The following is a 23,438-nucleotide window of genomic DNA, read 5'->3' as shown; positions in this document are numbered from 1 at the left end:
TTTAAGTAAATAAATTACAGACTAATGTAAAAAAATTAGTTAAGAACATTGATAACTTTAATTATTTTATTTAAAAATTTTTCTCTAATGATTTTTTCGATGATGTTGTGGATGTAGTGGTGCGACAAAATAGTTCCTTAGATTATCGTCCAGTTTAACTTAACCTCAATTGTCGTGATACAAGGAAGGTAGGATGATAATGTATTAATTTAAATTGTCACTTACACTTAATTAAATATTACATTGCAAAATTACTTAATAACCTATTTATAATTCCCTTTTTAGTAGTTTTATGTAATAAAAATAAAATCGTTTTTAAAAACTGAAACATCTTAACTTGACCCCTTTTCTAGATTATATTAATAATAATTGTTTGATTCTAGTTGTTTGCACACACACACACACACACACACACACACACACACACACATACATATATATATATATATATATATATATATATATATATATATATATATATAATTGACTAATATCGGTTAATAAAAATTACCATTGCTGCCTGAAATAATAGCATTTTGATTTGTTAATGAAATTTCAAACAGTTTTTAGTTATACAGTTTTAATATTAATAATTGTAATATGTACTATATCATCTCATATTGGATTAAAGAATGGTTTTGCCTGTCTAATAATTTTACGTGAAAATAGTTTTTACGACTCAGAAAAGTGCAATTCAGTTTTTGCTAAATATGAAATAAACTGGCATGCAAGGATGTTGTTAAATTTCTAGGTTAACTGAAGTGTTCTATGTGTATATATCTATTTTTATTACAAAGAAAACTTTTTTTTTAGCGACCTTAGTCCTAATAAAGAATGAATATGTACTTTAGCATAATTAAAACAATAAATGCAAAATTCATATACAACACCATTAATTTTATAGTTGCTTCCGAAGATAAAGGCTTAATTAATGAAAAAAAAATCGCATTTCTGAAATACTTACTTTATTTTTTCGTGTCCGAGCGATGAGACATTAAAACCTTTGCGACCAGTATTGTGCTACTGAAACACCAGAAGCATTTCCTTGCCACAGATCTTCTAGTGTGCATTTGGTTGGGCAGAGGGTGCATTTTAGGAGATGTTCAGAGTCCTGAATCTCACCGCCCTCGCATTTCAGGTCGTTAGGCTCTATTTGACGCCATCAAGCGCGGTTATCTCTGGTTGGTGCAACCCCAGTTTGAAGCCGGTTTAAAGTCACCCACATTTGCCAGTCCAGGAGGTGTTGGAGCCCTTTTTGGGAACCATGGAGGGGGCTCGATAGATGTAGAGTTCAAAAATCATCCCTTTCTCGATTTCAGTCTCGGAGAGGGAGGTCGCTCCATCTGGTACATTGTATGTCGTGTATCGAAAAATTGTCTGAGCTGTTCAATGTACTCGGCTTCAGCTCGACGTATTCCAGGTTCCTTCATGCCCGCCGCTCGGTGCAACTTTTTAATAGGAGTGGGTTTCATACATCCTGTTATTAAACGACAGGTCTCGTTCAGCGCTATATCAACCTTTTTGGTGTGTGTTGATCTGTTCCACACAGGCCATGCATATTCGCCTGTTGAATAGCACGAAGCTCTAGCCGTCGTTGACAGGACGGTTGGCTTAGCACTCTATTTACTGCTTCGGATTTTTCCTCAGGAGATTGTTCCTCGTTTTTACTTTCAACATTGTGCTTTGACAGTGAGCCCTATATGCAAGTGATCTGTCTAATATAACTCCAAGGTACTTTGGCGCTTCTGAGTGTTCCAGCTGGTGATCGTTCCATGTAACATTCAATCGTTTTTGCTTCCCTGGTTTTCAGATGGTATTTCTGAAATAACTTTGCTAGTATTATCAATAATTACTGAATTTATTAGTATAAAAGTATATTATGTTTGGTAGAAATGTTTTTATGCAGGGTCCTACAGTTTTCTTTGCTCTCCACATATTGACACCTACTCTTTCACTCTCCAATTCATAGTCCTCAGAAAACATGCCCTGGACAACCTACACTCTATCTAGTACAAAAATAAATTACATTATTTGGGGCCACATGCTTTCAGATTTTCATGTTGTAGCAATTTATGAGTCCTTATATTCTAAATCTAAAGCTGTGTATTGCTTATGGAATTTAGTTCTAATATAGCTTTTAATATAGCCTAGATATGATTTGTTTATCTTCAGCTGGATTTGAAAGAAATTCAGATTAAGAAAGCAAACTTCTGGAGAGTACCTTCAACTTCATTTAAATGATTTCCAATAAATTAATATAAAAATAATACATTAAGTTAATATAAAAATAATACATAAGGTTTTTTGGTTAAAACAATTTTTTAACTTAATTAAAACTCAACAGAATTCTCATTGAGGTAACAAACCTCAAATATTTGTATTTAAGGGATTTTTAATTCTTAGATAAGCTTGATAACCAAAAATTATGAATGTATTTTTGTAAAATAAAATTCATGATTTTCTTTCTTAAACCTTTCTAAGTACACTTTTGGAAGATCATCTCAAACCTTACATAATATCTATCTTAGCTTAATATGAACACAGTAGTGCTCAGAAATGGTTTACAATCTAGTTATTGATGGTTTTGCCCACTGATCTTTGTATAACTGGATAGGGGATCCCATGTATTGAATACTCTGACAATCACAAAAATAGGTGTGCACATCGTAACAAAAATAAGTAAACTGCTTAAATTAAAAAAAAAAAAAATAATAAATTAGTTTTAAGGTACTGAGATGTAGGAAACAAGTGGGTAAGTTTCAGTTTTTTTTTAATTTTTCAAGCAACCACCATTGGGTCACTTCAAATGTATTGATTCTGGTAGAACTAAATAAAATGAAATGGCGCATATGCAGAGGTAACTGTAAGAATGGGATAAAACCACATTTTAAACCTGATTCGTTCTGATTTTGTATTTTGAACACTGATCTCTGTACAGCTATATATCTTATCTCTATATAAATCTTCTATAACTGTTCATAAATTTCTGCTTGTATTGCGAAAATGACTGTTCTTTTTGTTATCTGATTTGAGTAAAATAAACATCCCTATCATCATGATTACAGTTGTGCAAGCGTACAATGGTTTTATTTAGTTCCTAGCTCTCATTCTGCAGCGCTGGAGTATGCTTCAATATTGAACACTTAATTATATTTTATGCCATAAAGATCTCCCATTCAGTTATATAGAGATCAGTGGTTTTGCCGTGGGAATCTTCAGAATTAATTATGCTCCCATTTATTCATGTATAACAATGAGTAACCTCCTGTTATGAAATTGTTTTGATTAATGCTTAACATAATGCTTTAATATAATCTTTTTGTCTACTGTAGTCATTTTTGAAAGCAAAGGTGCTTCCAAAATCATAAACAAAATGAATAAGATCATACAACTCATTTAAAAATAAACGATGTAACCCAGGAGTTTACAATTGATATTTGTAGTGACTATTAACTAAAATACTCTTTTGGGATAAACTAATGGCCCATATACAGACAACGTAGATACAAACAACACATAGAATTTCTAAAAACACATTAGTATCAACCTTGGCAAACCATTTGATAGAAACAAACACCACAAATGTACAAAGATATTATTACATATTCTACTCAGAGCACATGAAAACCAAAAATTCAACACGCTTAATTAAGAAAAACATTTATATACACACTAACCTTGACAAAAATAGCATAATCTATGGAACAAACACAACAGATAGTATAGTCTATTTGACTTAATATTCTAAATAGGTTTTCTATCGCATTAAAAATGAATTATTAAGTTCATTAAAATTTGAATTATTAAAGCTGTCTGAAGTATTAATGGGTTAGAGACTGGATCAGTTTCAAGTAGCCTATTACCAGATTTCAAAAAGTTGTTTGTTTCTGTAGATTTTAAAAATATTAATTTCTATAATTAGTGTTTTACTCAAAAAAATAACATAAGAAACACTATTCTGTAGTTTTACTGATTGTCAGTTGGAAAAAAATTCAGACAACTGTTTGCAGTCTACTTTTGTTGTTTGTTATAGGATTCTTTAGAATTAATTGTGCTTCCATTTATTTATACATAAACATAAAAACTTTACTATGTAATTCTCTTGACTGATGCTCGTTAGTCTGAATAAAATGAAGACAAATGTAGGAACACTTACTGACTTACACTGTGGAGAGAAAGCCTGTTATATTTCAAACTTGGTATCTTCCTAGCCGAGATCTTATTGAGTAAAACTGGGCCTCTTAAAATTTCTAAAAATCTAAAATGATGGGTAGTAATAAAGGAGTACTGTAGTCAGATAGAAACAAGACAATCATCTCTACTCAAAGGAAGTTGCTTGAAGATATTCTCTAGGTATTGAGGATCATCTTGCCCACAATTGCTAGGGAGATTTGAGATATTTTTACCCTGGATGGGAGCAGCATATTACTGACTAACAATTTTGCATCAAGTCTAGTAAACAAATGTTTTTCCTCTAAGACACCAAGATTAAATTCATACTTCCTTAAAGAAAACTGTCACCCTTCACTGGAATATGTGGCATTTGGTATTTGAGTATTATGCTGAATTGTAAACCATTCAGTTAGACCTACTGCTGAATTGCAGACAGTGAGTTCTATTATATTTATTACAATTTAATATTGCTAACTGCAGTTTAGGAACTGAAAAATGCTTATAAAAAGTGTATTATTGTTTTTCTTTTTCAGATTTATAAGAAACAAAGAAATAGATTTTTAATTGATCCAAATCAGTTTAACTGTTAAAAAATAAAAGTGTAATATGGTTGTAGTTCTTGGAGGAGGTGTTGGAGGGCTTTCTGCTGCATATTACTTGATTAAAAATGGTAAACAAAATGTTGTTTTATCAGAAGCATCAAATTATTTAGGTGGATGGGTTAAATCCATAAAAAATGAAAAAACAGGTGTATTATTTGAAGTAGGTCCCAGGACTATTAGACCGAGTGGAATTCAAGGTATTAATACCTTAGCATTAATTGAAGATCTGAATTTAAATGATAAAGTAAAAGCAATTAAATCCAGTCACCCTGCTGCAAAAAATAGATTTATTTATATTGATAAAAAACTGTATGCTTTACCGACTAGTATAAAAGGTATCTTGAGAAAAACTCCTCCATTTTCTAAGGCTTTAATATTTAATTTCATCAAAGAGATTTTTACTCCTGCAAAAATATGTGAAGATGATAGTATATATAATTTTGTTGAAAGAAGATTTGGTAAAGAATTAGCAGATTATATAGTCAGTGCTATGATTTGTGGAATATGTGCTGGTGATTCAAAAGAAATAAGTGTTAAATTTTTATTTTCTACGTTTTTTGAAGCTGAACAGAAATATGGATCAGTTCTTAAAGGTATGTATAAAACTGGATTTTTCCGTAATAAATCTACAGAACAAAAAATAGAAAGTACAAATTTAAGTAATAAAGCTAAACAAGAAAGGTGGAGTGTTTGGATGCTTGATGGAGGTCTACAAACATTACCAGATGCATTAACATCGCATGTAAAAGAGAAAGGAGCTGAAGTTATGTTAAATTCACCATGCACACATTTAAAATTTGGAAATAATGAGGTATCATGTAAAGTCGGTAATAAAGAATTGCATACTGATCATGTCATCAGTTCTCTTCCTGCAAATACATTGGCCCCATTACTGCGAGAACAACATAGAATACTAGCTGATGAACTAGCATCGATTAACTTTGTTACTGTTGGTGTTGTTAATTTAGTTTTTAATGGTAATGTTTTAAAACTGGATGGCTTTGGATTTTTGGTACCACCATCACAAGAACTACCTATATTAGGTGTTATTTTTGATAGCTGTTGCTATTCTTTAAACAATGATAAAACTACACTGACTGTAATGATGGGTGGAAAATGGTTTAATAAATATTTTGGTAGTAATCCAAAAGAAGAATTTTTATTAACTACAGCAATATCACAAGTAAAAGGTATTTTAGATATTAATCAAAAACCTGAAGCGCATAATGTTGTAATTTTAAGAGACTGCATACCACAGTATGTTATTGGGCATTATAAGAGAATCGATAGGATATTTAATTACATCAAAGATAACAGGTTACCTTTATCTTTATCTGGTTCATCATACCATGGAGTTGGTTTAAATGATGTAATATTATCATCTCGAAAAGCAGTTAATAATTTTTTAAAGATTACATCATCATAAATAATGTTCATATATGTATAAATTATTTTTGAATAAACTTTTAGAAAAGGCAATTTTATTGCTATTTTGTTTTGTACGTTATTATCAATAAAAAAAGTGTTCACTTAATTGCTTATGATTGTGGTACTTTTAAATCATGTGGTAATTTTAAATAATTATATAATTTGCCTGTAACAGGTAAGAAGATTTTTAGGCACTACACAAAAAGCAGATGATTATAATACAAGTAGTTATACCTTCACAAAATGTTCATAGCACTTCTAGAAATGATGAAAAAATTTTATTACTACTATGCTAAACAAGGCAGTTTTTTTTTTATGAATAAAAGTTAAACATTTCAAATAAAAATACAATTACATATTAAAAAAAAATAAACATAGTCAAAATCTACAAAATTCAGTCAATTCACAAATATAAATAGCGAACTAGAATATTTTACAAGTGCAATCAAGGATCATCTCTTATCGCATTTGAATGTTATGATAAATCCAAACAAAAAAAAGCACTAATACATACATAGTAAAAGAAAACTTAAATTTAATATCCTTTTCAATTACATCCAAAGTATGTGTCTTCAAATTAAAATAAGAACCATTCTTAATAATTTCAGGAAGAAATATAATGCAAAAGAGTAGAGCTGGTGTCGCCCAGGAACATTGAAAGAACAATTAAAAATGCTGTGATGCGAGTAAAAATCATACATTATAAAATGATTTAGTTCTGCTAGTAACGTTAATCATTTTCAGTATTTACTACATATTTTACTATTTTGCTTTTAATAATAATTTCCAATTAAACAAAAAAAAAAAAACAAAATTGTGTGATTTTACTGCAATATAATTTTTAATAAGTATGTTTTAAAACTTGTGTAATTTCAAAACTTTTAGTCCACTGTCAAAACTTAACAATGTTAATATCTAACAAATGTTTGTAGCCTGCATGTAAGAAAGTTCACCAATTTTGTCTGTATTTTATTTTCATTTGATGAATATTGCAAAAATTAGAAATATAATAAAAAAAGAAAATTAAAAAACAAAAACATTTAATTTTTAAATAGTTAATACACATAAAAGAAATAACAGTTTTTAGAAAAAAAATTGTACACTAGTTTATTATAACTAAAAATTCAGCCAACAAATGCCAAAGTGAAACTTAGAAAAATGATTTTTTGTTTCTTTTGATAATTTATCTATGAATTAATAGTAAGTTACTTCCATGTTCTTTTCATTTTTTACTATATATTAAAAATAATTTGTATGTCTTCTTCTTGACAATAATTTCTTCCTGTGTGGTATCTTCAATGATCAACTTCATAAAAAACAAAAAACAATAAATAAAATAAATTAGATGAATTAAATTAATCATAAAATAATAATAAATAAAACAGTTATTAATTTATTCAGACTTATAAACTGCACTTAAGAGAGATATGGAGGAACCTTTTATATAATACATAATCATTAACTGTGAACAATAGAATTACCAAAATAATATGCATAGCTTCAATACCAGCTATGAGACAACCTATTCAAGCTATCTACATTAACTGCTCATTATATTTTATTTTCTAATTTAACAATCTTTTATTTTAATGTTCAAATTTTCTGAGCAAATTTTTATAAACTAAGTGAAGTGAATCTTGTTAAATATGTTATATAATGTAATTAATAATTAACAAAAATCACCAATAAGCACACCAAAATAAATTTTCTAATAATGAATTACCACATTGAAGTTAATATAGAGCAACTTTTTTTTTTTTGGCTATATATCATCATTTAATTCCTCTACCTAACTTATATATGCATGCATAAATTTATATATGCATAAAACATATATATGCATGTGTCATAAAGGTGGAAAATAATCTTACATTTTGTTTTACAAGGTGTGGCTAAAAAAACAAAAAATGACTGATTGGTCTACAGACAAACAGCACGGGCATGAAGGTCAACAGACGGTACACGACATCCCCTCTTTCTGTTTTTACCGCTGAGTCGATTGCGGACCCCCTGAGTTAGGTTGTGATCTTTGTTCATATTGGACCTTGCATCTGTAGCTTGTAGGAAAATGTTAAGTGTTTTAAAATAGCACTGCATTAATGTGAAATTTCTTGTGAAACTTGCAAAATCCGCCACAGAAACTCATTCTTTGTTAAAAGAAGTGTACGGTGATGAATGTTTATCACGCGCTCAGGTTTTTGGATGGTTTAAATGGTTCAAAGGAGGACGAGCAGAGATTAAAAATGACCCACATTCAGGACGACCATGTTTTGCGACATTCATGGAGTTGTGTATGTAAATTGGGTATCTGAAGGTCAAGCTATGAATCAGCAATACTACCTTGAAGTCCTAACTACTCTTCATGAACAAGTGAGAAGAAAGCGACCTGAATGATAGAAAAAACAAGTCATGGATTCTTCATCAGGACAATGCCCTGGCTCATGCTGCATTGTATAACAAGACGTTTTTGGCCAAGCATGGGATCTGTGTGATGGAACATCCACTCTATTCACCAGACCTGCCTCACTTTTTCTGTTCCGCACAGTAAAATCAGCAATGAAAGGAAGATTTAAAACGGTTAAAGCTGTGAAAGACAAAGCAATGGAGACCATGAACATGCTTTCTGAAAATGACTTCCAACACTACTTTGACCAATGGAAAATTCACATGAAGCGATGGTGGGAGTATATTGAATGTTAAAATTGTGAAGAATTAAAAATAAAGGTTTAGCATTTAAGGTTATAGCATTAATCTGTTTTTTTTTGCCATACCTTGTATAAATTAAATGTAAGGAAAGGATTTTCTTTAATTTATAAGCTTTTGTTTTTTCCATCAGTTATTTCTTTGGATATAATGGAGAAGAGGGAATTGGTCAGCAAAAGCGCAGTGTAAACTAGTTATACAATAATTTGTGACATTGAACAGTTTTGCAATATTTAACTAAACTATTTTCCAATTTTATCTGCAGTAGAGACAAATATCTAAATGTAGGCCTAACTGTAGCAAACAATAAGAAAAAAAATTTTCTTTAAAGCAGTTTATGATGTTTACCTATATATTTATCAAATACAGGATAAAAGCTGAAAATTTACATTAAGTTTGATCGGTTTTAGGTGGCTGAATTAAAATTCATGTACAATTAACTTTTAAAAGACTGTGTTTGTAGTATTATTTCGATATTTTAACAATGAAATAAAGAATAAAATTTCGAAATGTGTAAATGCAAGAGGTAAACCTCAACTATAATTCAAAGTAATATCACATTGCAAAAATGTAAAAGGTTTTTGATAAAAGATTATTTTAGGAAATTGAATACAATAATTAAGTATGGTAAATATGAAATGTGTAATTCATTTAAAATTCCAATAAATTGCACAGTAAGTGTTACAGTTATACACTGAGTAGTAGTGTATTAAGAACACACACCGCAGTACCATTAATTTTTCATAAATATTACACTTATAATTCGATTATTTTATTCCACCAAATGTGTGTATATGGATTAAATGGTCAGCTTGTACAGCAGTTAGCATATAATCTCTAGATTTGAGGTAATGATTTTAATTCCTTATATATGAATCTACAATTTTTATCATTTAATTTCATTACTCGCACACATTCATCACAGCTTCTGTGAGTTTTAAAACTCATATAAAAGTAAAAGAATGAGGTATTTTCAGAAAATAAGTAATGTTTCTAAATATTGCTGTTGCAGCGCTACAATTGCAATTTTATGCATGTGTGCTGAGTTGCCTGATGTGTAGTAAGTGGATTGATATCATTCTCATTCAGTTGTCTAAATCTGTATGCTTCTTAGTATGTGTTTATAATATTTATGAAGAAGATGCAGTATGTGATTCGATAATACAGAGATGGGTATGATTATTTAATGAAGAATGCAAAACAAGCACGATGATGAACAGAGCTGGTGACCATGTTTGATTACTGGTAATAAAATAGTGTTCAACTGAAAAAATTAAAGAGAACAGATGAAAGAGAAATCGTATCTGAGAAATTGAATTATTGGTAATTGTGTGATGCTTATGGTAAATCACAGAATGAAACGGTTGGGCAGCATGTTTGAATTTTTGATATAGTGAACAAGCTAGTGATTTCTTGACCTATATAATCACTGGGTATGAGAGACTTGGGTTGCACATATTGCATGAAATGATACATTTATTTATGTAATGGCAACAGACTATATCACCCAGACAGACAATGTTTTCCACTCGGAAGATACATTGTGTTTTGAGGCAAAAAAGGAGTTTTGCTTGTTGATTTCTTGCTTTGAGGGTGCACAATAATGATGTCTATTGTGGAATTCTGAAAAACGTGCATCATGATTCAAAACAAGCAATGTGGCTTTCTTACCTGCAGCATTGTATTGATTCATGACAACACTTGCCACCACAATGCAAAGTTTCCTCATGACCTTCAGTTGGAAACAGCTTAATCATTTCCTGTATAACCCAGATCTTGCAGAAAATAATTATCACCTGTTCTTAAGTCTTAAAAAACTTTCCTTGTTAGCTGACAGTTACATGACAATGATGTCAAGCAAGTTGTTAATAACACAGCTTGTGCTGTAAGCAGTATCATTCTATGATAAAGACACAACTTCTAGTGAACCAGTATAATAGGTGCCTCAACAATGGCAGAAACTATATAGTAAAATAGAGTAAGATATGTACTTTAAAGAGCAGTGTTCTTGATCTTTTTTTAATAATCCTCAGGAACTTACTTTCTGGATAACCTCTAGTAATATATATGTTTTTGGTAGATTCAAGAAGCAAACACTTCTGATGTTAGTAAAAGTATTAAGTTAATTTATAACTAAATAAAAAATATTCAACAGGTTCTTTTCCTCCTAGGAAAATTGCTTTAAATTTTTAATAAAACAATTTACCTTAATGAAATTTATCACAAAATGAATTACTTTTTTTTAATTAATGCTCCTAATATTTTTCCATTAGGTATCTTATGCCTGAGAAATTAGGTTATAGTGAAACCTTTTAGAAGCATTAACTATTATTACAGCTAGTAGCCTATAAACAAATGCACATAATCAAGGGAAACTATAATGGTCTACCGGAACAGATTTATAATGTAGCTTCAACTATTGTAATTTTATATTTTATTTCAACTCTTCAGTTTTTTTCTAAATATTCTACCATGATAAATGTTCCAGGTATGGTGGAACCTTCAGATTAGAAAGGGTGTAGTTTATAATTTTTACGAGAACCAATGAACAGTTTTATTTTAACATAAAATATTATGAAAGTATATATTATGAAATTTTAATTTGTACTTAGCTTCACAGGTGCAGGAAATTTCTTTTTGAACTGTGAAACACATTATTTAAAGGCATGAGATGATTTAGTATAATAAAATGATTTAATTATACATAATACAATGAGATAATGTAGTAGAAACCCTGACTGTGATACCTATATATGGAAGAAGTGTACTATTCTTATTCTATTTTTACAAATTTTCAAGCAATTTAAAGTATACTAAACCAGCTTTTTCAGATCCTTATCAAAGAATTCTGCTGCTATGACATCCATTTATAATTATCCTATTCATGAGCTGGTTTTTTAAGCACTGGCACTGGGCAACCAGCCACAAGTTAGGAAGATATGGTAGTCGGTTGAAGCCAGATCCACACTGAAGAAATAATGATTGAAATTCTGTTAAATAAACTGCTTGAGTAAAGCCTTTGTAAACTTACAGGGGTTGAAACTATGGATTTTTATACAAAAGAGTACTTTTTCTGAACACCTGTATAATTTATTTTGGATTTGATTGAGAAGCTTCTTCAGAAATTTCACAATGAATTTATTGGTCCCAGTTTCCATAATTTTGTTATCAAAATTCCCCTGTGATACCAGAACTATGAAGCCATAATTTTGAAATTCAGTAATGCTAGTTTGAACTTTTTATGCAAATTCGGAAAGAATAGTCTTAAGATATTTCTTTCAATAATCATTCAAAGAGCTTTACTTCTAAAATTATCATAAACATAATGGTAATTAATTGATATCAGCCATCACATACCCCTTCTGCTTACAAAATAATTGCACAACTTGATTTCACAGCTGGCTGAAATAACAAGTTCTGGTTTACTTTCAGTAGCCGATGGTAAATAAGTTATGGAATACCTCTTGTAGTTATTGACCTCTACCAACTGAAATAAAATTGTAGTCTATGGCAGTTATAGTCAATGTTTCCATTTATCTTATATCAAACCTAGGTCACTCTGTCTAATAAGGAAAGATGTCAGTAATTTAAAATATTCAAATTTCAGTAAAATATCTGTTTGTAAAGGTGATTTTAATTGGGGTGCCACTAAAAAAACACTTACATTGTAAGCATTACAAAGTGTCTGCATACATCACCTTGCTATACCAATTAAAGATGTACATTTTCACGGATAAATGAATAGTCTTGACAATGTGGTGCATATAATAAGATACAAATTTACTGTTTATAACCCTGGGAATATTACTGCTTATTTTATATGCAATAAAGTAAATAAAATAGTTTTATATTATCTTAATATCATGTTGGAAACAAAGATTGTTTTTATTTTTTTGAACATGTTGTGAATAGTTGATCAAAGGTATTTTTTTCTTTTTCTGTTTAGCCTCCGGAACCACCGTAATGTATTACTTCAGAGGATGAATGAGGATGATATGTATGAATGAAGTGTAGTCTTGTACAGTCTCAGGTCGACCAATCCTGAGATGTGTGGTTAACTGAACCTAATCACCACAGAACACCAGTATCCACATTTAGTATTCAAATCCATACAAAAATAAGTGCCTTTATTAGGGTTTGAACCTTAGAACTCTCGACTTCAAAATCAGCTGATTTGTGATGATCAAAGGTATTTACTTGCTCATAAAGGCAACTGCAAGGAACATCCAGTTATTTGGATGATTATTGGTTATAATCATCCAACAAGTAGGTTACTTTCTTTTGACATAAAATTGTAGGAGGGCAGAACTTATAATGGTGATAGAAATTCTGTAGTCAAAACAATATTATGATGATCTACAAGAAGTTATAGTAGAGAAGTAATTCTGTTTCCTGCCAACAACTTCATTCACACTTGTATGAACACACACTGCCCATATCTTCACGATATTCTCAACATGGTATTTACCATTTTCTATCTTTTCTGTTTAGTCTCATTGTAACTTTAGAGGATGAATGAGAATGATATGTGTGAATATAAATAAAGTGTAGTCTTGTACAGTCTCAGGTCAACCATTCCTGAGATGTGGGATTAATTGAAATCCAACCACCAAAGAACCAATATCCACACAATCTAGTATTCAAATCTGTATAAAAGTAACAATTGCCTTTACTAGGATTTGAACATTAGAACTCTCGACAGGTCTGTACTCCTCAACTTTATTAATACCACTCAATTATAGTCTGAATATTGTCAATATATTTGTTTTTATTAAATTTTCTCAGGTTGTCACATATGTCAGTTCTAATTTTATCAAATAATAAATACTGAATTGAAATATATATATATATATACAGGAGAAAAAATTTATTTAAACAGAAAATTAATCTCTCATACAATCTTATTCTTTCTTACCAGCATACTTTACTTCATCAAAAGCTTTTCTTGCTTTCTTTAGTTCTTCATTCATTGTTAATAAATCTTTAACCCGGGCATATTTTCTTTGATCTTTACGAACAAGAAATACAATATCTTCCACTTGAACTCTACCTGTTCTGCCAATTTCCATAGCTTTATGTGTCTGAAAAGATGTCCAAAAAAATTAAAAATTACTCTTAATTCACTCAAGTACATTTAAGAATAGTTTGAATGTAAAAATCAAAAGCAAATTTGATTTAAAAATCACTATAGTAGTTTTAGTAGAATTTGTAAAATGTATGTATAAAAAACAAAATATAATTGCATAATTTGCCATGAATTAAGATTTATCTCATTTACTAAACCTAATTTGAAACAATTTTTAAAGAACAAGTGCATAACACTTTTTTTACACAGAAAAGTTTTAAAAAACTTCACCTTTAGCAAAGCAAACTTTCCTGTTTATAAAGATTCTCCATGTTCAATTTTAAAAACACAATACATCATAGACATCAAACTTCAAATAAAAAGTTAAAAAAAGTACTGTAATTTTTTTGTACTATACTTTTTGTTTAAAATTTCTATTTTATACATCCAGGTTACTGTTGATGGTCATTTAAAGGTCAAAATGCAAATTCAGCTCTTGATTTTTATTTAACTTAATGCTTTTAGACTATAATCATAGTGTTTATTACAATAACCATTCTATGCACTGATAAGCTGAGTTATGTAAGCTGGTAAAAAAGAAAATATAAAACTGATAAGCAAGGTAGAGAAATAATTCTCTACCGTTGTCAATAGTTAACTGCATATAGCAATTATAAATATTTTATAAAAGTGTATACCACGTAGTATTGCATCAACACTTCTGTTTATGCATATCTTTGCAAGCATTACAAAGATATAAAACAAATTCATGGTATAGTGATCTGATACCGTATCAACTTAGAAAAATCTACGATAATTAAAAAAAAAAAAAAATCTAAAACAATTAGGTGTGATAGGGATGTAACAAGATTTAGAAATCTTTTTAAGAAAATGTACAATTACTTAAGAAATAACTATAAACAGTTGTATAAGTCTAAGAAATCAATAAGGAAAAGGATCAGGGAATATATTTCAAACACGTGTAGATAGAATACTGAAGGGGGATTATTAAAAAAATAACCTTGGTGTGAAATTACTTCCTCAGATTCTAGGTTATCTAAAAAATGAATGTATTTTAAATACAAATAGAATGACTTATATAGTCTCAATACAAATAATGCAATATCAATCAGCTATCCTGCAACTTGAATCGGTCACTTGTGTTTCGTAAGAAAGTGGTTTTATCCACCTAAACAAGAATGCTGCAAATGTATGATAGTTTTTTTATTTCTAAACACTGTGACTTTAGAATTTAAAATTAGTTTTAGTTTAAAATTTTAATTTTTATTAAAATAAGAACTTAAAACAATAATACACTTCTTTATTTATAACTAACAAAAAATTAATGCCATTTTGTAAATTGTTTCAAAATGTATTGTAGATGAATATGGATTATCAATAAAGGTTAATAAGAATAATGTAATATGTTTTTTTTTTTTTTATGTTAACTGGTAAAAGGTTTACAAGGCAAAAATTACAAGTAATTATTTTCTTTATCCATCATTTCACAGGATTATACACATGACAAATGACTTACACATTGATGAGTTAAAAAAGTGCACAAAGAATATATAGCAAGAAAAAATATACAAATTTTAAGCAGCTTTAATTACAATTATTAGACACTAGTAAATGACAAAATAGTATGGTAAAACTGTATCCAACCACTGTTTAAAAACTATAGGAACCAGTTAATGGCTTTCACTGCTTGTAAGTTTACCCATAATTCAGACTTTTCAATTTCTGGGATCTGTGAGATAGTGCAGATGGTTACCTTGTGCTAACCAGATACCAATAAACACCTCTACAGTTACCCTGTGCACTTTTAGATGAAATAATGACTTGAAATAGCTCTGTCTCATCTGAACTCATATTGACACTTAAGAGAGAAAATTATGTTCCTTTAAAAAACCAGTGTATTCTTCCAGAACCTTAAAAAACTCTGTATGGAAACGACAGTAAATGGAAACTCAGTTACATTTAAATATTTTTTAATATTATGTAAGATGGGGCGAGTATGACCAAATGACTATATTTGTCTATGACTATTGATACCTAAAGAGATGGTATATGCAGCAAAGTTTCAGATTTTGAGTTTAGTTGCTTGTTTGTAGCGACTGAATAAAGTAAACAAGTTTTGAAATTTTCTGAAAAATGGATAAAACTGTAATTTGAACTCTTATGAAGTACTTTATTTTAACAGCCTTAACCCCAGTAAACATATAAAAGAGTTAGATACCAGTTTAAAGAATTTTTCGAGGATCCCCTTGGTTTTTGACAATAGAAAAGTGTGCTGCTTAATTTAAATGTGGTCCTACATCCATTCAAGATGATGAAAGATTGGGAAGCCCAAACTAATATAACTGAAGAAATAATCACAAAATTCCACAATGTCACATTAAATTGTTGCCAACTTAAGATAAGCTAGCTTGCTGACATTGCAAACATCTTGATAGATCTTGTCCACTGTATACAAAAAAAAGCTTTTGTGTATGAAAAAGCGTTCCACTCGGTGGGTGGCATATTTGTTTACTGTTTACAAAAATGAATTGATTGGATAAGTATTTAGACTTATTTAAATGATATTCTGCTGAGTTTCTTCTATATTTTATAATAGTAGATGAAACATGGATTCACGTATTACATGTCAGAAACTGAACAGTTGGTGGGAGCAGGTGAAGGTGTACCAAAGAAAGCAAACATGATTTCATCTGCAGGAAAAGTCATGGTGATGGTTTTTGGGATTCTTGTGATGTGATGTTCATAGTCTACCTGGAATAAAACAGGATTATTACTAGGGAGAATGACACTTCACTACTGGACCAACTGAAGGGTGCTGTTCAATTTAAACATCTGACCAAACAGAAAGTGTTCTTTCACCAAAAGAATGTGCTTTCTCATACATCTTCAGTTGTAATTTCATGACCCATGGATTTGCAATGGCCATATTAACCAAATTTGGCTTCCAGTGATTACTTTCTCTTCCCAAACCTGATGAAATAGCTCATTAGATGAAAAATACCTTTAAATTATGAGGTCAAAGCTGGGACAACCGCTTATTTTGCAGAGTTGGGTAAATTGCATTATACTGAGGGATTAAAAAGTTGCAAAGTAGTTTGTGTAAGTGTATTGAATTGGAAGGTGAATAAGTTGAAAAATAAAATAAAATTTCTGAAAAATCTTGTGTTTCTTTGTCAGCCCGAGAACTTTCCGGTTCACCCTCATAATTTGTATAATAACAAAAATAAAGAGATAACAAACCATATCAGTAATAAACTCGATAACTAAATCTTCTAATAAATCAACACTTTCAGTGTAAGGATTTTGATCATCACCAAAACCATACATCATACAACGAAGCTCTTTAGAGAATAAACGTTTACGTCCTCCTTGAAGTGTTCCTCCATCAGGCTCGTCATCTTCAAACTGAAATAATAACAATTAAATTATAAAAATAATAACCAAAGTAGATCTTTCTTCAGCCAATGTTAAAATAAATATATAATGTCCATTTAATGGAGGCCACAATGGTATCTTACAAGTTACAAAAATCCTTTAATGGGGAATCTTACTATTTTTTTGGGGGTTTAAAAAATATTCCACATTTCTGATGTTTCATTCATTCTTTCAATAGGGAAGCAAACATCTTTTTTTTTAAAGGGAACTCTACTTTTTATTATATTTTTGATTAGAAAATATCCCTTTCTTTTCCTGTTTAGCCTCCGGTAACTATACCGTTCAGATAATTCTTCAGAGGATGAATGAGGATAATATGTATGAGTGTAAATGAAGTGTAGTCTTGTACATTCTCAGTTCGACCATTCCTGAGATGTGTGGTTAATTGAAATCCAACCACCAAAGAACACTGATATCCACGATCTAGTATTCAAATCCATGTAAAAACATCTGGCTTTACTAGGACTTGAACGCTGCAACTCTCGACTTCCAAATCAGCTGATTTGGGAAGACAGGTTAACCACTAGACCAACCCGGTGGGTTGATTAGAAAATATCCCAATTTAAGGAAATTTTACTCTTGTCAATTGTTTGCCTAAACCTAACCCCTAAAGACTAGAACAAATTAAAAACATGTCTATCATTTTTGAAAATCCGATGACTTAATTTTTTTATTGGTTTTCTGGGTAGAAAAACATAATTTTAAGACTACTTTATTTTTATGTATTTCTTTCTAAATCTTGTTCTACAGGTGCTAGAACTTTCATGCAAATGTTTAACTGATTTCATTAGAAATTGTACTTTTAAATGTCTGATACTAACCTAAAATAATTCTGTTGTCATAAACTTAATGTAAGAGGTACCGTTGATGACATAGCATACACTTAACCCACAATTGTATTGAAATTACCAAAGAAAATATTTAACACAATATTACATGTTAGTAATTCCAACAAATTGCAGGTTCAATCAAAGGACAATATCTTACTTTTATATGTACTGTAAATTTAAAAATCTGGACCAAAGGAAAAAAAATGTACAATCAACTGTGATGCGACATGTAATATAGAATAAACATAAAATATCTTGGTAGGGGAAGCACAGTAATTAATCATGAATATCTTAATGTAATAAAATTTGAATAATTCTGATTATTAATTTACATATTTTTTCATTATCTTAAAATGATTTTTATATTATTTTAAAACAGAGAAGTCTATTTAAGGAAATATTATTACGTACAGGTAAATAATTTTTTAGGTTAGAAATTCATATCCCATAATTATAAACAAACTACAACATAGCCTTTTTCATACAGGCCTTCTTTTTCCTGTTTAGCCTCCGGTAATTACCGTTCAGATAATACTTCAGAGGATGATGTATGAGGGTAAAACAGTCTGAGTTCGACCATTACTAAGATGAGTGGTTAATTGAAACCCAACCACCAAAGAACAGCGGTATCCACGATCTAGTATTCAAATACGTGTAAAAACAATTGACTTTACTAGGACTTGAACGCTGGAACTCTCGACTTCCAAAGCAGCTGATTTGCAAGAGGCGTTCACAAACAGACCAACCCGGTGGGTTATTTATCACACAGGCTACCCTAACCTCATATTAAGTATCCTTGCTTCACAGCAAAGTAACTTTAACTCTAAACAATGATTTACACTGAAGCAGAATATACATCTTAAATTACGTTAATTCCAAAAAAATTAAATGAATATAAATAATATTGTACATCTGAACTTACCTGATCAAATGTATCGTCAGCCATGACACGGCACACATTTACAGGTTATAAAATGTACCTTCGATTAAAAACAAACAATATCGACTTCATTCAGATATCGGTAGCTAAACGATCCTGAAAATGTGTTTGAGCAATCTGTTTGTTTCTCTTATTCCTCGCGAACTATTTGTTACAACTATTTAACTATTTTTTGTGGCTTTACTTATAAAAAGTTATACTTCATAACAAACATGTGGTTCCTGTGATATAGAATATACGAGAAATAAAGCAAATAATTTAAAAAAAAACGTATACTATGTTTTTTCTTGTAATTTTCCAACCTAGTTTTGTTTTTAAAGCAAAATTTAGAGGCTTAACAATCAAATTAAAAAACTATAAGTAGTATTTAATAATATAATTTAATCATTAAATATTTTTTCATAGGTTAAGTTCATTTTTGGTGGTTAATGATACATATGTTACTGTAGCAGACATCTTAAAGTAATTAGGAAAAGATTTTAATATGTATTTAAAAAAAAAATAAATAAATGGAATTCTTCCTCTATTTAAGGAGGAATTATTGGAGATAATATGAGTAATTATCTCCTCAGCAGAATTTCCAGTAGAATTATTATTAATGGTGTTCGATGTTAAAACGGAGAAAATTATGTTTTAGAACAAACACCTTTCCTGAAGATCTTGGCAAATTTGTGCAGTTGTTGGTTGATTATATTATTATTATGTATTTTTAACCACTTTGTTTTTGATTAACAAAGTTTTTGGGAAAAGTTATGTTGCTTTCAAAACCACAAACAAAACACACAGGATCCTATTATAAAACACGCTGATGAACACAACATAGAAGTACACAAATTGTAAACTGCAGTTATTGCATTAAATAATATATTGCACATTATTCCAACAATACGTACTGGATACACATTCAAGGTATGAACACAGACATTATGCATAACAGAATCCACTTTTTAAAATTATCTCATCAAAACAAAACCTGTACAAAGGCATTGACCACAGTTATTTAACTGGTTCATTTCTTAATAGTGATAATATATATCTATAATCTATGGGGCATATCTCTGTATGCCCCATACAGAGGGACATTAAGTATACGCTCTAGCAGCTGCATTCATATACCATTACAAAACTCCATCAAATATCCCAATCACCCATATTATATCTACCCTAACAGTTATAATAATAGTAAGTTTTCTTCCTGGAAAATATTTTTACGTCAAGAGGTTAAACCATGATAGCTGGTGTAAATATATGTCTGACTCAATTCTGAATACGTATCTGAAATTTGCTATCACAAGGAAGGATGAAAAGGTATGTAGTCAACAGGTATACACAGATATGATAAAAATCCATAAACAAAAGAGTAGGTTAAAAAATAACTTTCTGACAGACTATTAAAGTACACTTTCAGCCTCATATGGTTTTCATAATTTTTTAAGATCTAAGGTAATTATCATTTTCTACAAGGTTGTACGAGGGTAAGTCAATTATTATCTGCAATTTAATTATATTTTTGTTTATGTTGCTAGTACTGTCGTGTTGCATAGGTGGTAATTGTTATATGTCTGTTCAGGTTTGATGCTGCTAGGTTAGTTCCATTATCGCTGCCCCGCCGTTAACCATGGCTGCTCTGCTTTCTGTTTGCACCAAAGGAGAGCAATGTTCAGTGATCCGTTTTTTGTGGTTGGAAGGTGTATCAGGGGCCGAAATTCATCGAAGATGTTTGGTACAATATGGGAATAGTGTGTTGCCGCAACAGAGTGTCTACGAATGGATTGAAAATTTCAAAAATGGTCGCACAAGTGTTACGTATGATGAAGGATCCGGACGACCATTTACCGCCGAAAGTGAGGACAACATTGAGCATGCACGTGACATGGTTTTCTTAGACAGATGAGTAACTATCGATGAAGTGGCATATCGACTGCAAATTAGTCACGGTTCTCCCTACGAAATCATGCACAGCAGACGGGTTTCATAAAGTCTGTGCGAGATGGGTCCCAAAACGAATCGCACAGTCCCATACACAAATGCGCTTGGACATCTGCCAAAAATATTTGGATCACTATGGTAACGAACAGGACATTTTCTTAGATAGAATCATCACCAGTGACAAAACAGCATTACAAACATCATTACAAGCCGGAGAGTAAACCGCAGAGTATGGAATGAAACATCCAAATTCGCCCTGCAAAAAAAAGTTCAAGACCCAACCATCCGCAGGAAAACGATGCTTACGGTTTCTGGGACTCACAAGTCCCAGTACTGGAATATTATGAGGAAAGGGGTACGACAATAAACAGTGCGCGTTACAGTGAGATGCTTACTTCCAGGCTGAAGCCTGCAATTCGAAGCAAACGCCGAGGACTACTGTCCAGAGGTGTTTTATTGTTGCACGACAATGCCCGTCCACATACTGCTGCCCACACTGCTGAAACACTCCAGAAATTCAACTTTGAGGTACTGGTTCATCCTCCATGTAGTCCTGATCTTGCCCCTTTTGACTACCACTTGTTTGATCCACTCAAAGAGGCATTAAGGGGCCGTCGATTTACCTCAGACAAAACAGTGAAAGAAACAGTGCATTCCTGGCTCGCAGCTCAACTGAAAACCTTCTTTTATGAGGGCATCAGGAAGCTTGTGCAACGATGGATAAAGTGCATTGAAATGCAAGGGGACTATGTTGAAAAATGATGTACATGTAAATTTCCTATTTGTATTACAATAAAATTTATTACTACATTGCGGATAACAATTGACTTACCCTCATACATTAACATTAACAACAGACATAATAATTTAAAACAAAAATTACTGTCCTCTGGTACAGTTATGATTTTAACATTAAAAAAAAATCATTTTAAGTTACAAATATTTTGTTGATAAGCTTTAATTGGTTTTATTAGTTTTTTTTTTTGTTGTATGTATTTGGTTTTATTCTCAGCAGTAATATGAGGGGGTACCAAAACGTTTTAAGACAGCTCTGTTGACAAGAGATTACTTTATTTATGTATGTGTGCGAACTGTTACCTTCAAAGTAGTATCCTTGCACAGCAATACAGTGTTCTCAGCATTCTTTCCACCAATTCTGGAATGTGTCCTGGAAGTCCACATTTTGAAGCATGGCAAGTATCTTCTGTAATTGGTGCTGGATCTTTGCAATGGTGTCAAAATGGCACTCTTTAAGCTGAATTTTTAAATGTGGGAAGAGTCTGCAGGGGCCAAACTGGAGATTATGATGTACGGTGTATGTAGATGTGAGGTCATGTTGTGTCTTGCAAGAAAATGACATATGAGGAGATAACAGTAATAGGATGAATTGTCATCATGGAGCATCCAGTTTTTCGTACGACACTGCTCTGGTTACTTTCACTGAATATCCTCCTTCAGCTGTATGAAAACCCTGGCAGTAGAACTCGGTATTGATGGTCTGCCCACTGAAGATGAATTCTCAATGCACCTTGCTGTAAATTTTGAAAAACATGAGTATGTACTTGTTTGAAATGTGGAACTGCCTCACCCTTTTTTTTCATGGAGATGATAGACTCTTCCACTGAGAAGTCTGTTGCTTTGTCTAAGCATCAGTAAGCTTGCTGCATCATATGCAATGTCGCTTGGAAAATCTACGGAGTTTCACATAAAATTCGCTCTTTGTTCAAGCTTGCTTTTCATGTTGGAATTGCAAAAGTGGTAATGCACATGGTCACAATAGAATGAGCTGTACAGCTACTGATGCACAATGAACAATGTCTCTTGGCACACTGACTTATGAAGGATGGTGCTCCCTGTGACTGTGCATGCGGCCCTGTGCTACGATCTGTATACATATTACAAAACTAGTCTCTAAACCTTTTAACACCACCTCATAAATTAAATACAACAATAATAATATAACAAAATTAGATAATTAACAATTAGAGTCACTTTAAAAGCCTTTGTGGAGATTTCTATCCAAAACAGTACTTCACTAGAATTTAAAGGATTGATATTTAAAATAAATACTTAGTTTTGATTAGTAATAATAATATAACATGTAAATCACACGAGGATGAATACATATGCTATTCCACAGATAAAGAAAAGGGACTGCTCCTGGATGGATTATGGGAAATCATATTAAACCTTGAGCAGGGTACTGTCATAAAATACACAATTTGAAATATAAATTTATGAAATAATAATAAATTAAATATGTGATGATACTAACTAAATGAAATAACTATAAAATAAATAACAGAAAGCAT

At 30.9% G+C, this 23,438-nt stretch overlaps 2 protein-coding genes across 3 annotated transcripts; one reads left to right on the top strand and one right to left on the bottom strand.

Moving 5' to 3' along the window:
* Nucleotides 1-58: 58 nt before the first annotated feature.
* Nucleotides 59-6,254, top strand: Ppox (protoporphyrinogen oxidase). The gene is made up of 2 exons (XM_075367388.1): nucleotides 59-188; nucleotides 4,707-6,254. Exon 2 carries the CDS (start codon nucleotides 4,780-4,782, stop codon nucleotides 6,199-6,201), a length of 1,422 nt encoding a protein of 473 aa, XP_075223503.1. The 5' UTR covers nucleotides 59-188; nucleotides 4,707-4,779; the 3' UTR covers nucleotides 6,202-6,254.
* A 972-nt stretch (nucleotides 6,255-7,226) lies between these two features.
* On the bottom strand, nucleotides 7,227-19,380 carry Taf13 (TATA-box binding protein associated factor 13). 2 transcript variants are annotated; one of them, XM_075367390.1, is made up of 4 exons: nucleotides 19,180-19,351; nucleotides 17,233-17,397; nucleotides 13,822-13,987; nucleotides 7,227-7,509 (listed from the first exon to the last, which is right to left on the bottom strand). In XM_075367390.1, exons 1-4 carry the CDS (start codon nucleotides 19,201-19,203, stop codon nucleotides 7,499-7,501), a joined length of 366 nt encoding a protein of 121 aa, XP_075223505.1. In that variant the 5' UTR covers nucleotides 19,204-19,351; the 3' UTR covers nucleotides 7,227-7,498. The 2 variants fall into 2 exon arrangements, with proteins under 2 accessions (XP_075223505.1, XP_075223504.1); XM_075367389.1 differs by lacking the exon at nucleotides 7,227-7,509 and having other exon boundaries at nucleotides 13,793-13,987; nucleotides 19,180-19,380.
* Nucleotides 19,381-23,438: the final 4,058 nt, after the last annotated feature.

The sequence above is a fragment of the Lycorma delicatula genome, chromosome 5, assembly GCF_047948215.1.
Source record: "Lycorma delicatula isolate Av1 chromosome 5, ASM4794821v1, whole genome shotgun sequence".
NCBI classification, from domain to species: Eukaryota; Metazoa; Arthropoda; class Insecta; order Hemiptera; family Fulgoridae; genus Lycorma; species Lycorma delicatula.
Note: the sequence above shows the minus strand (reverse complement) of the source record. Positions and strands in the feature narration are given on the sequence as shown.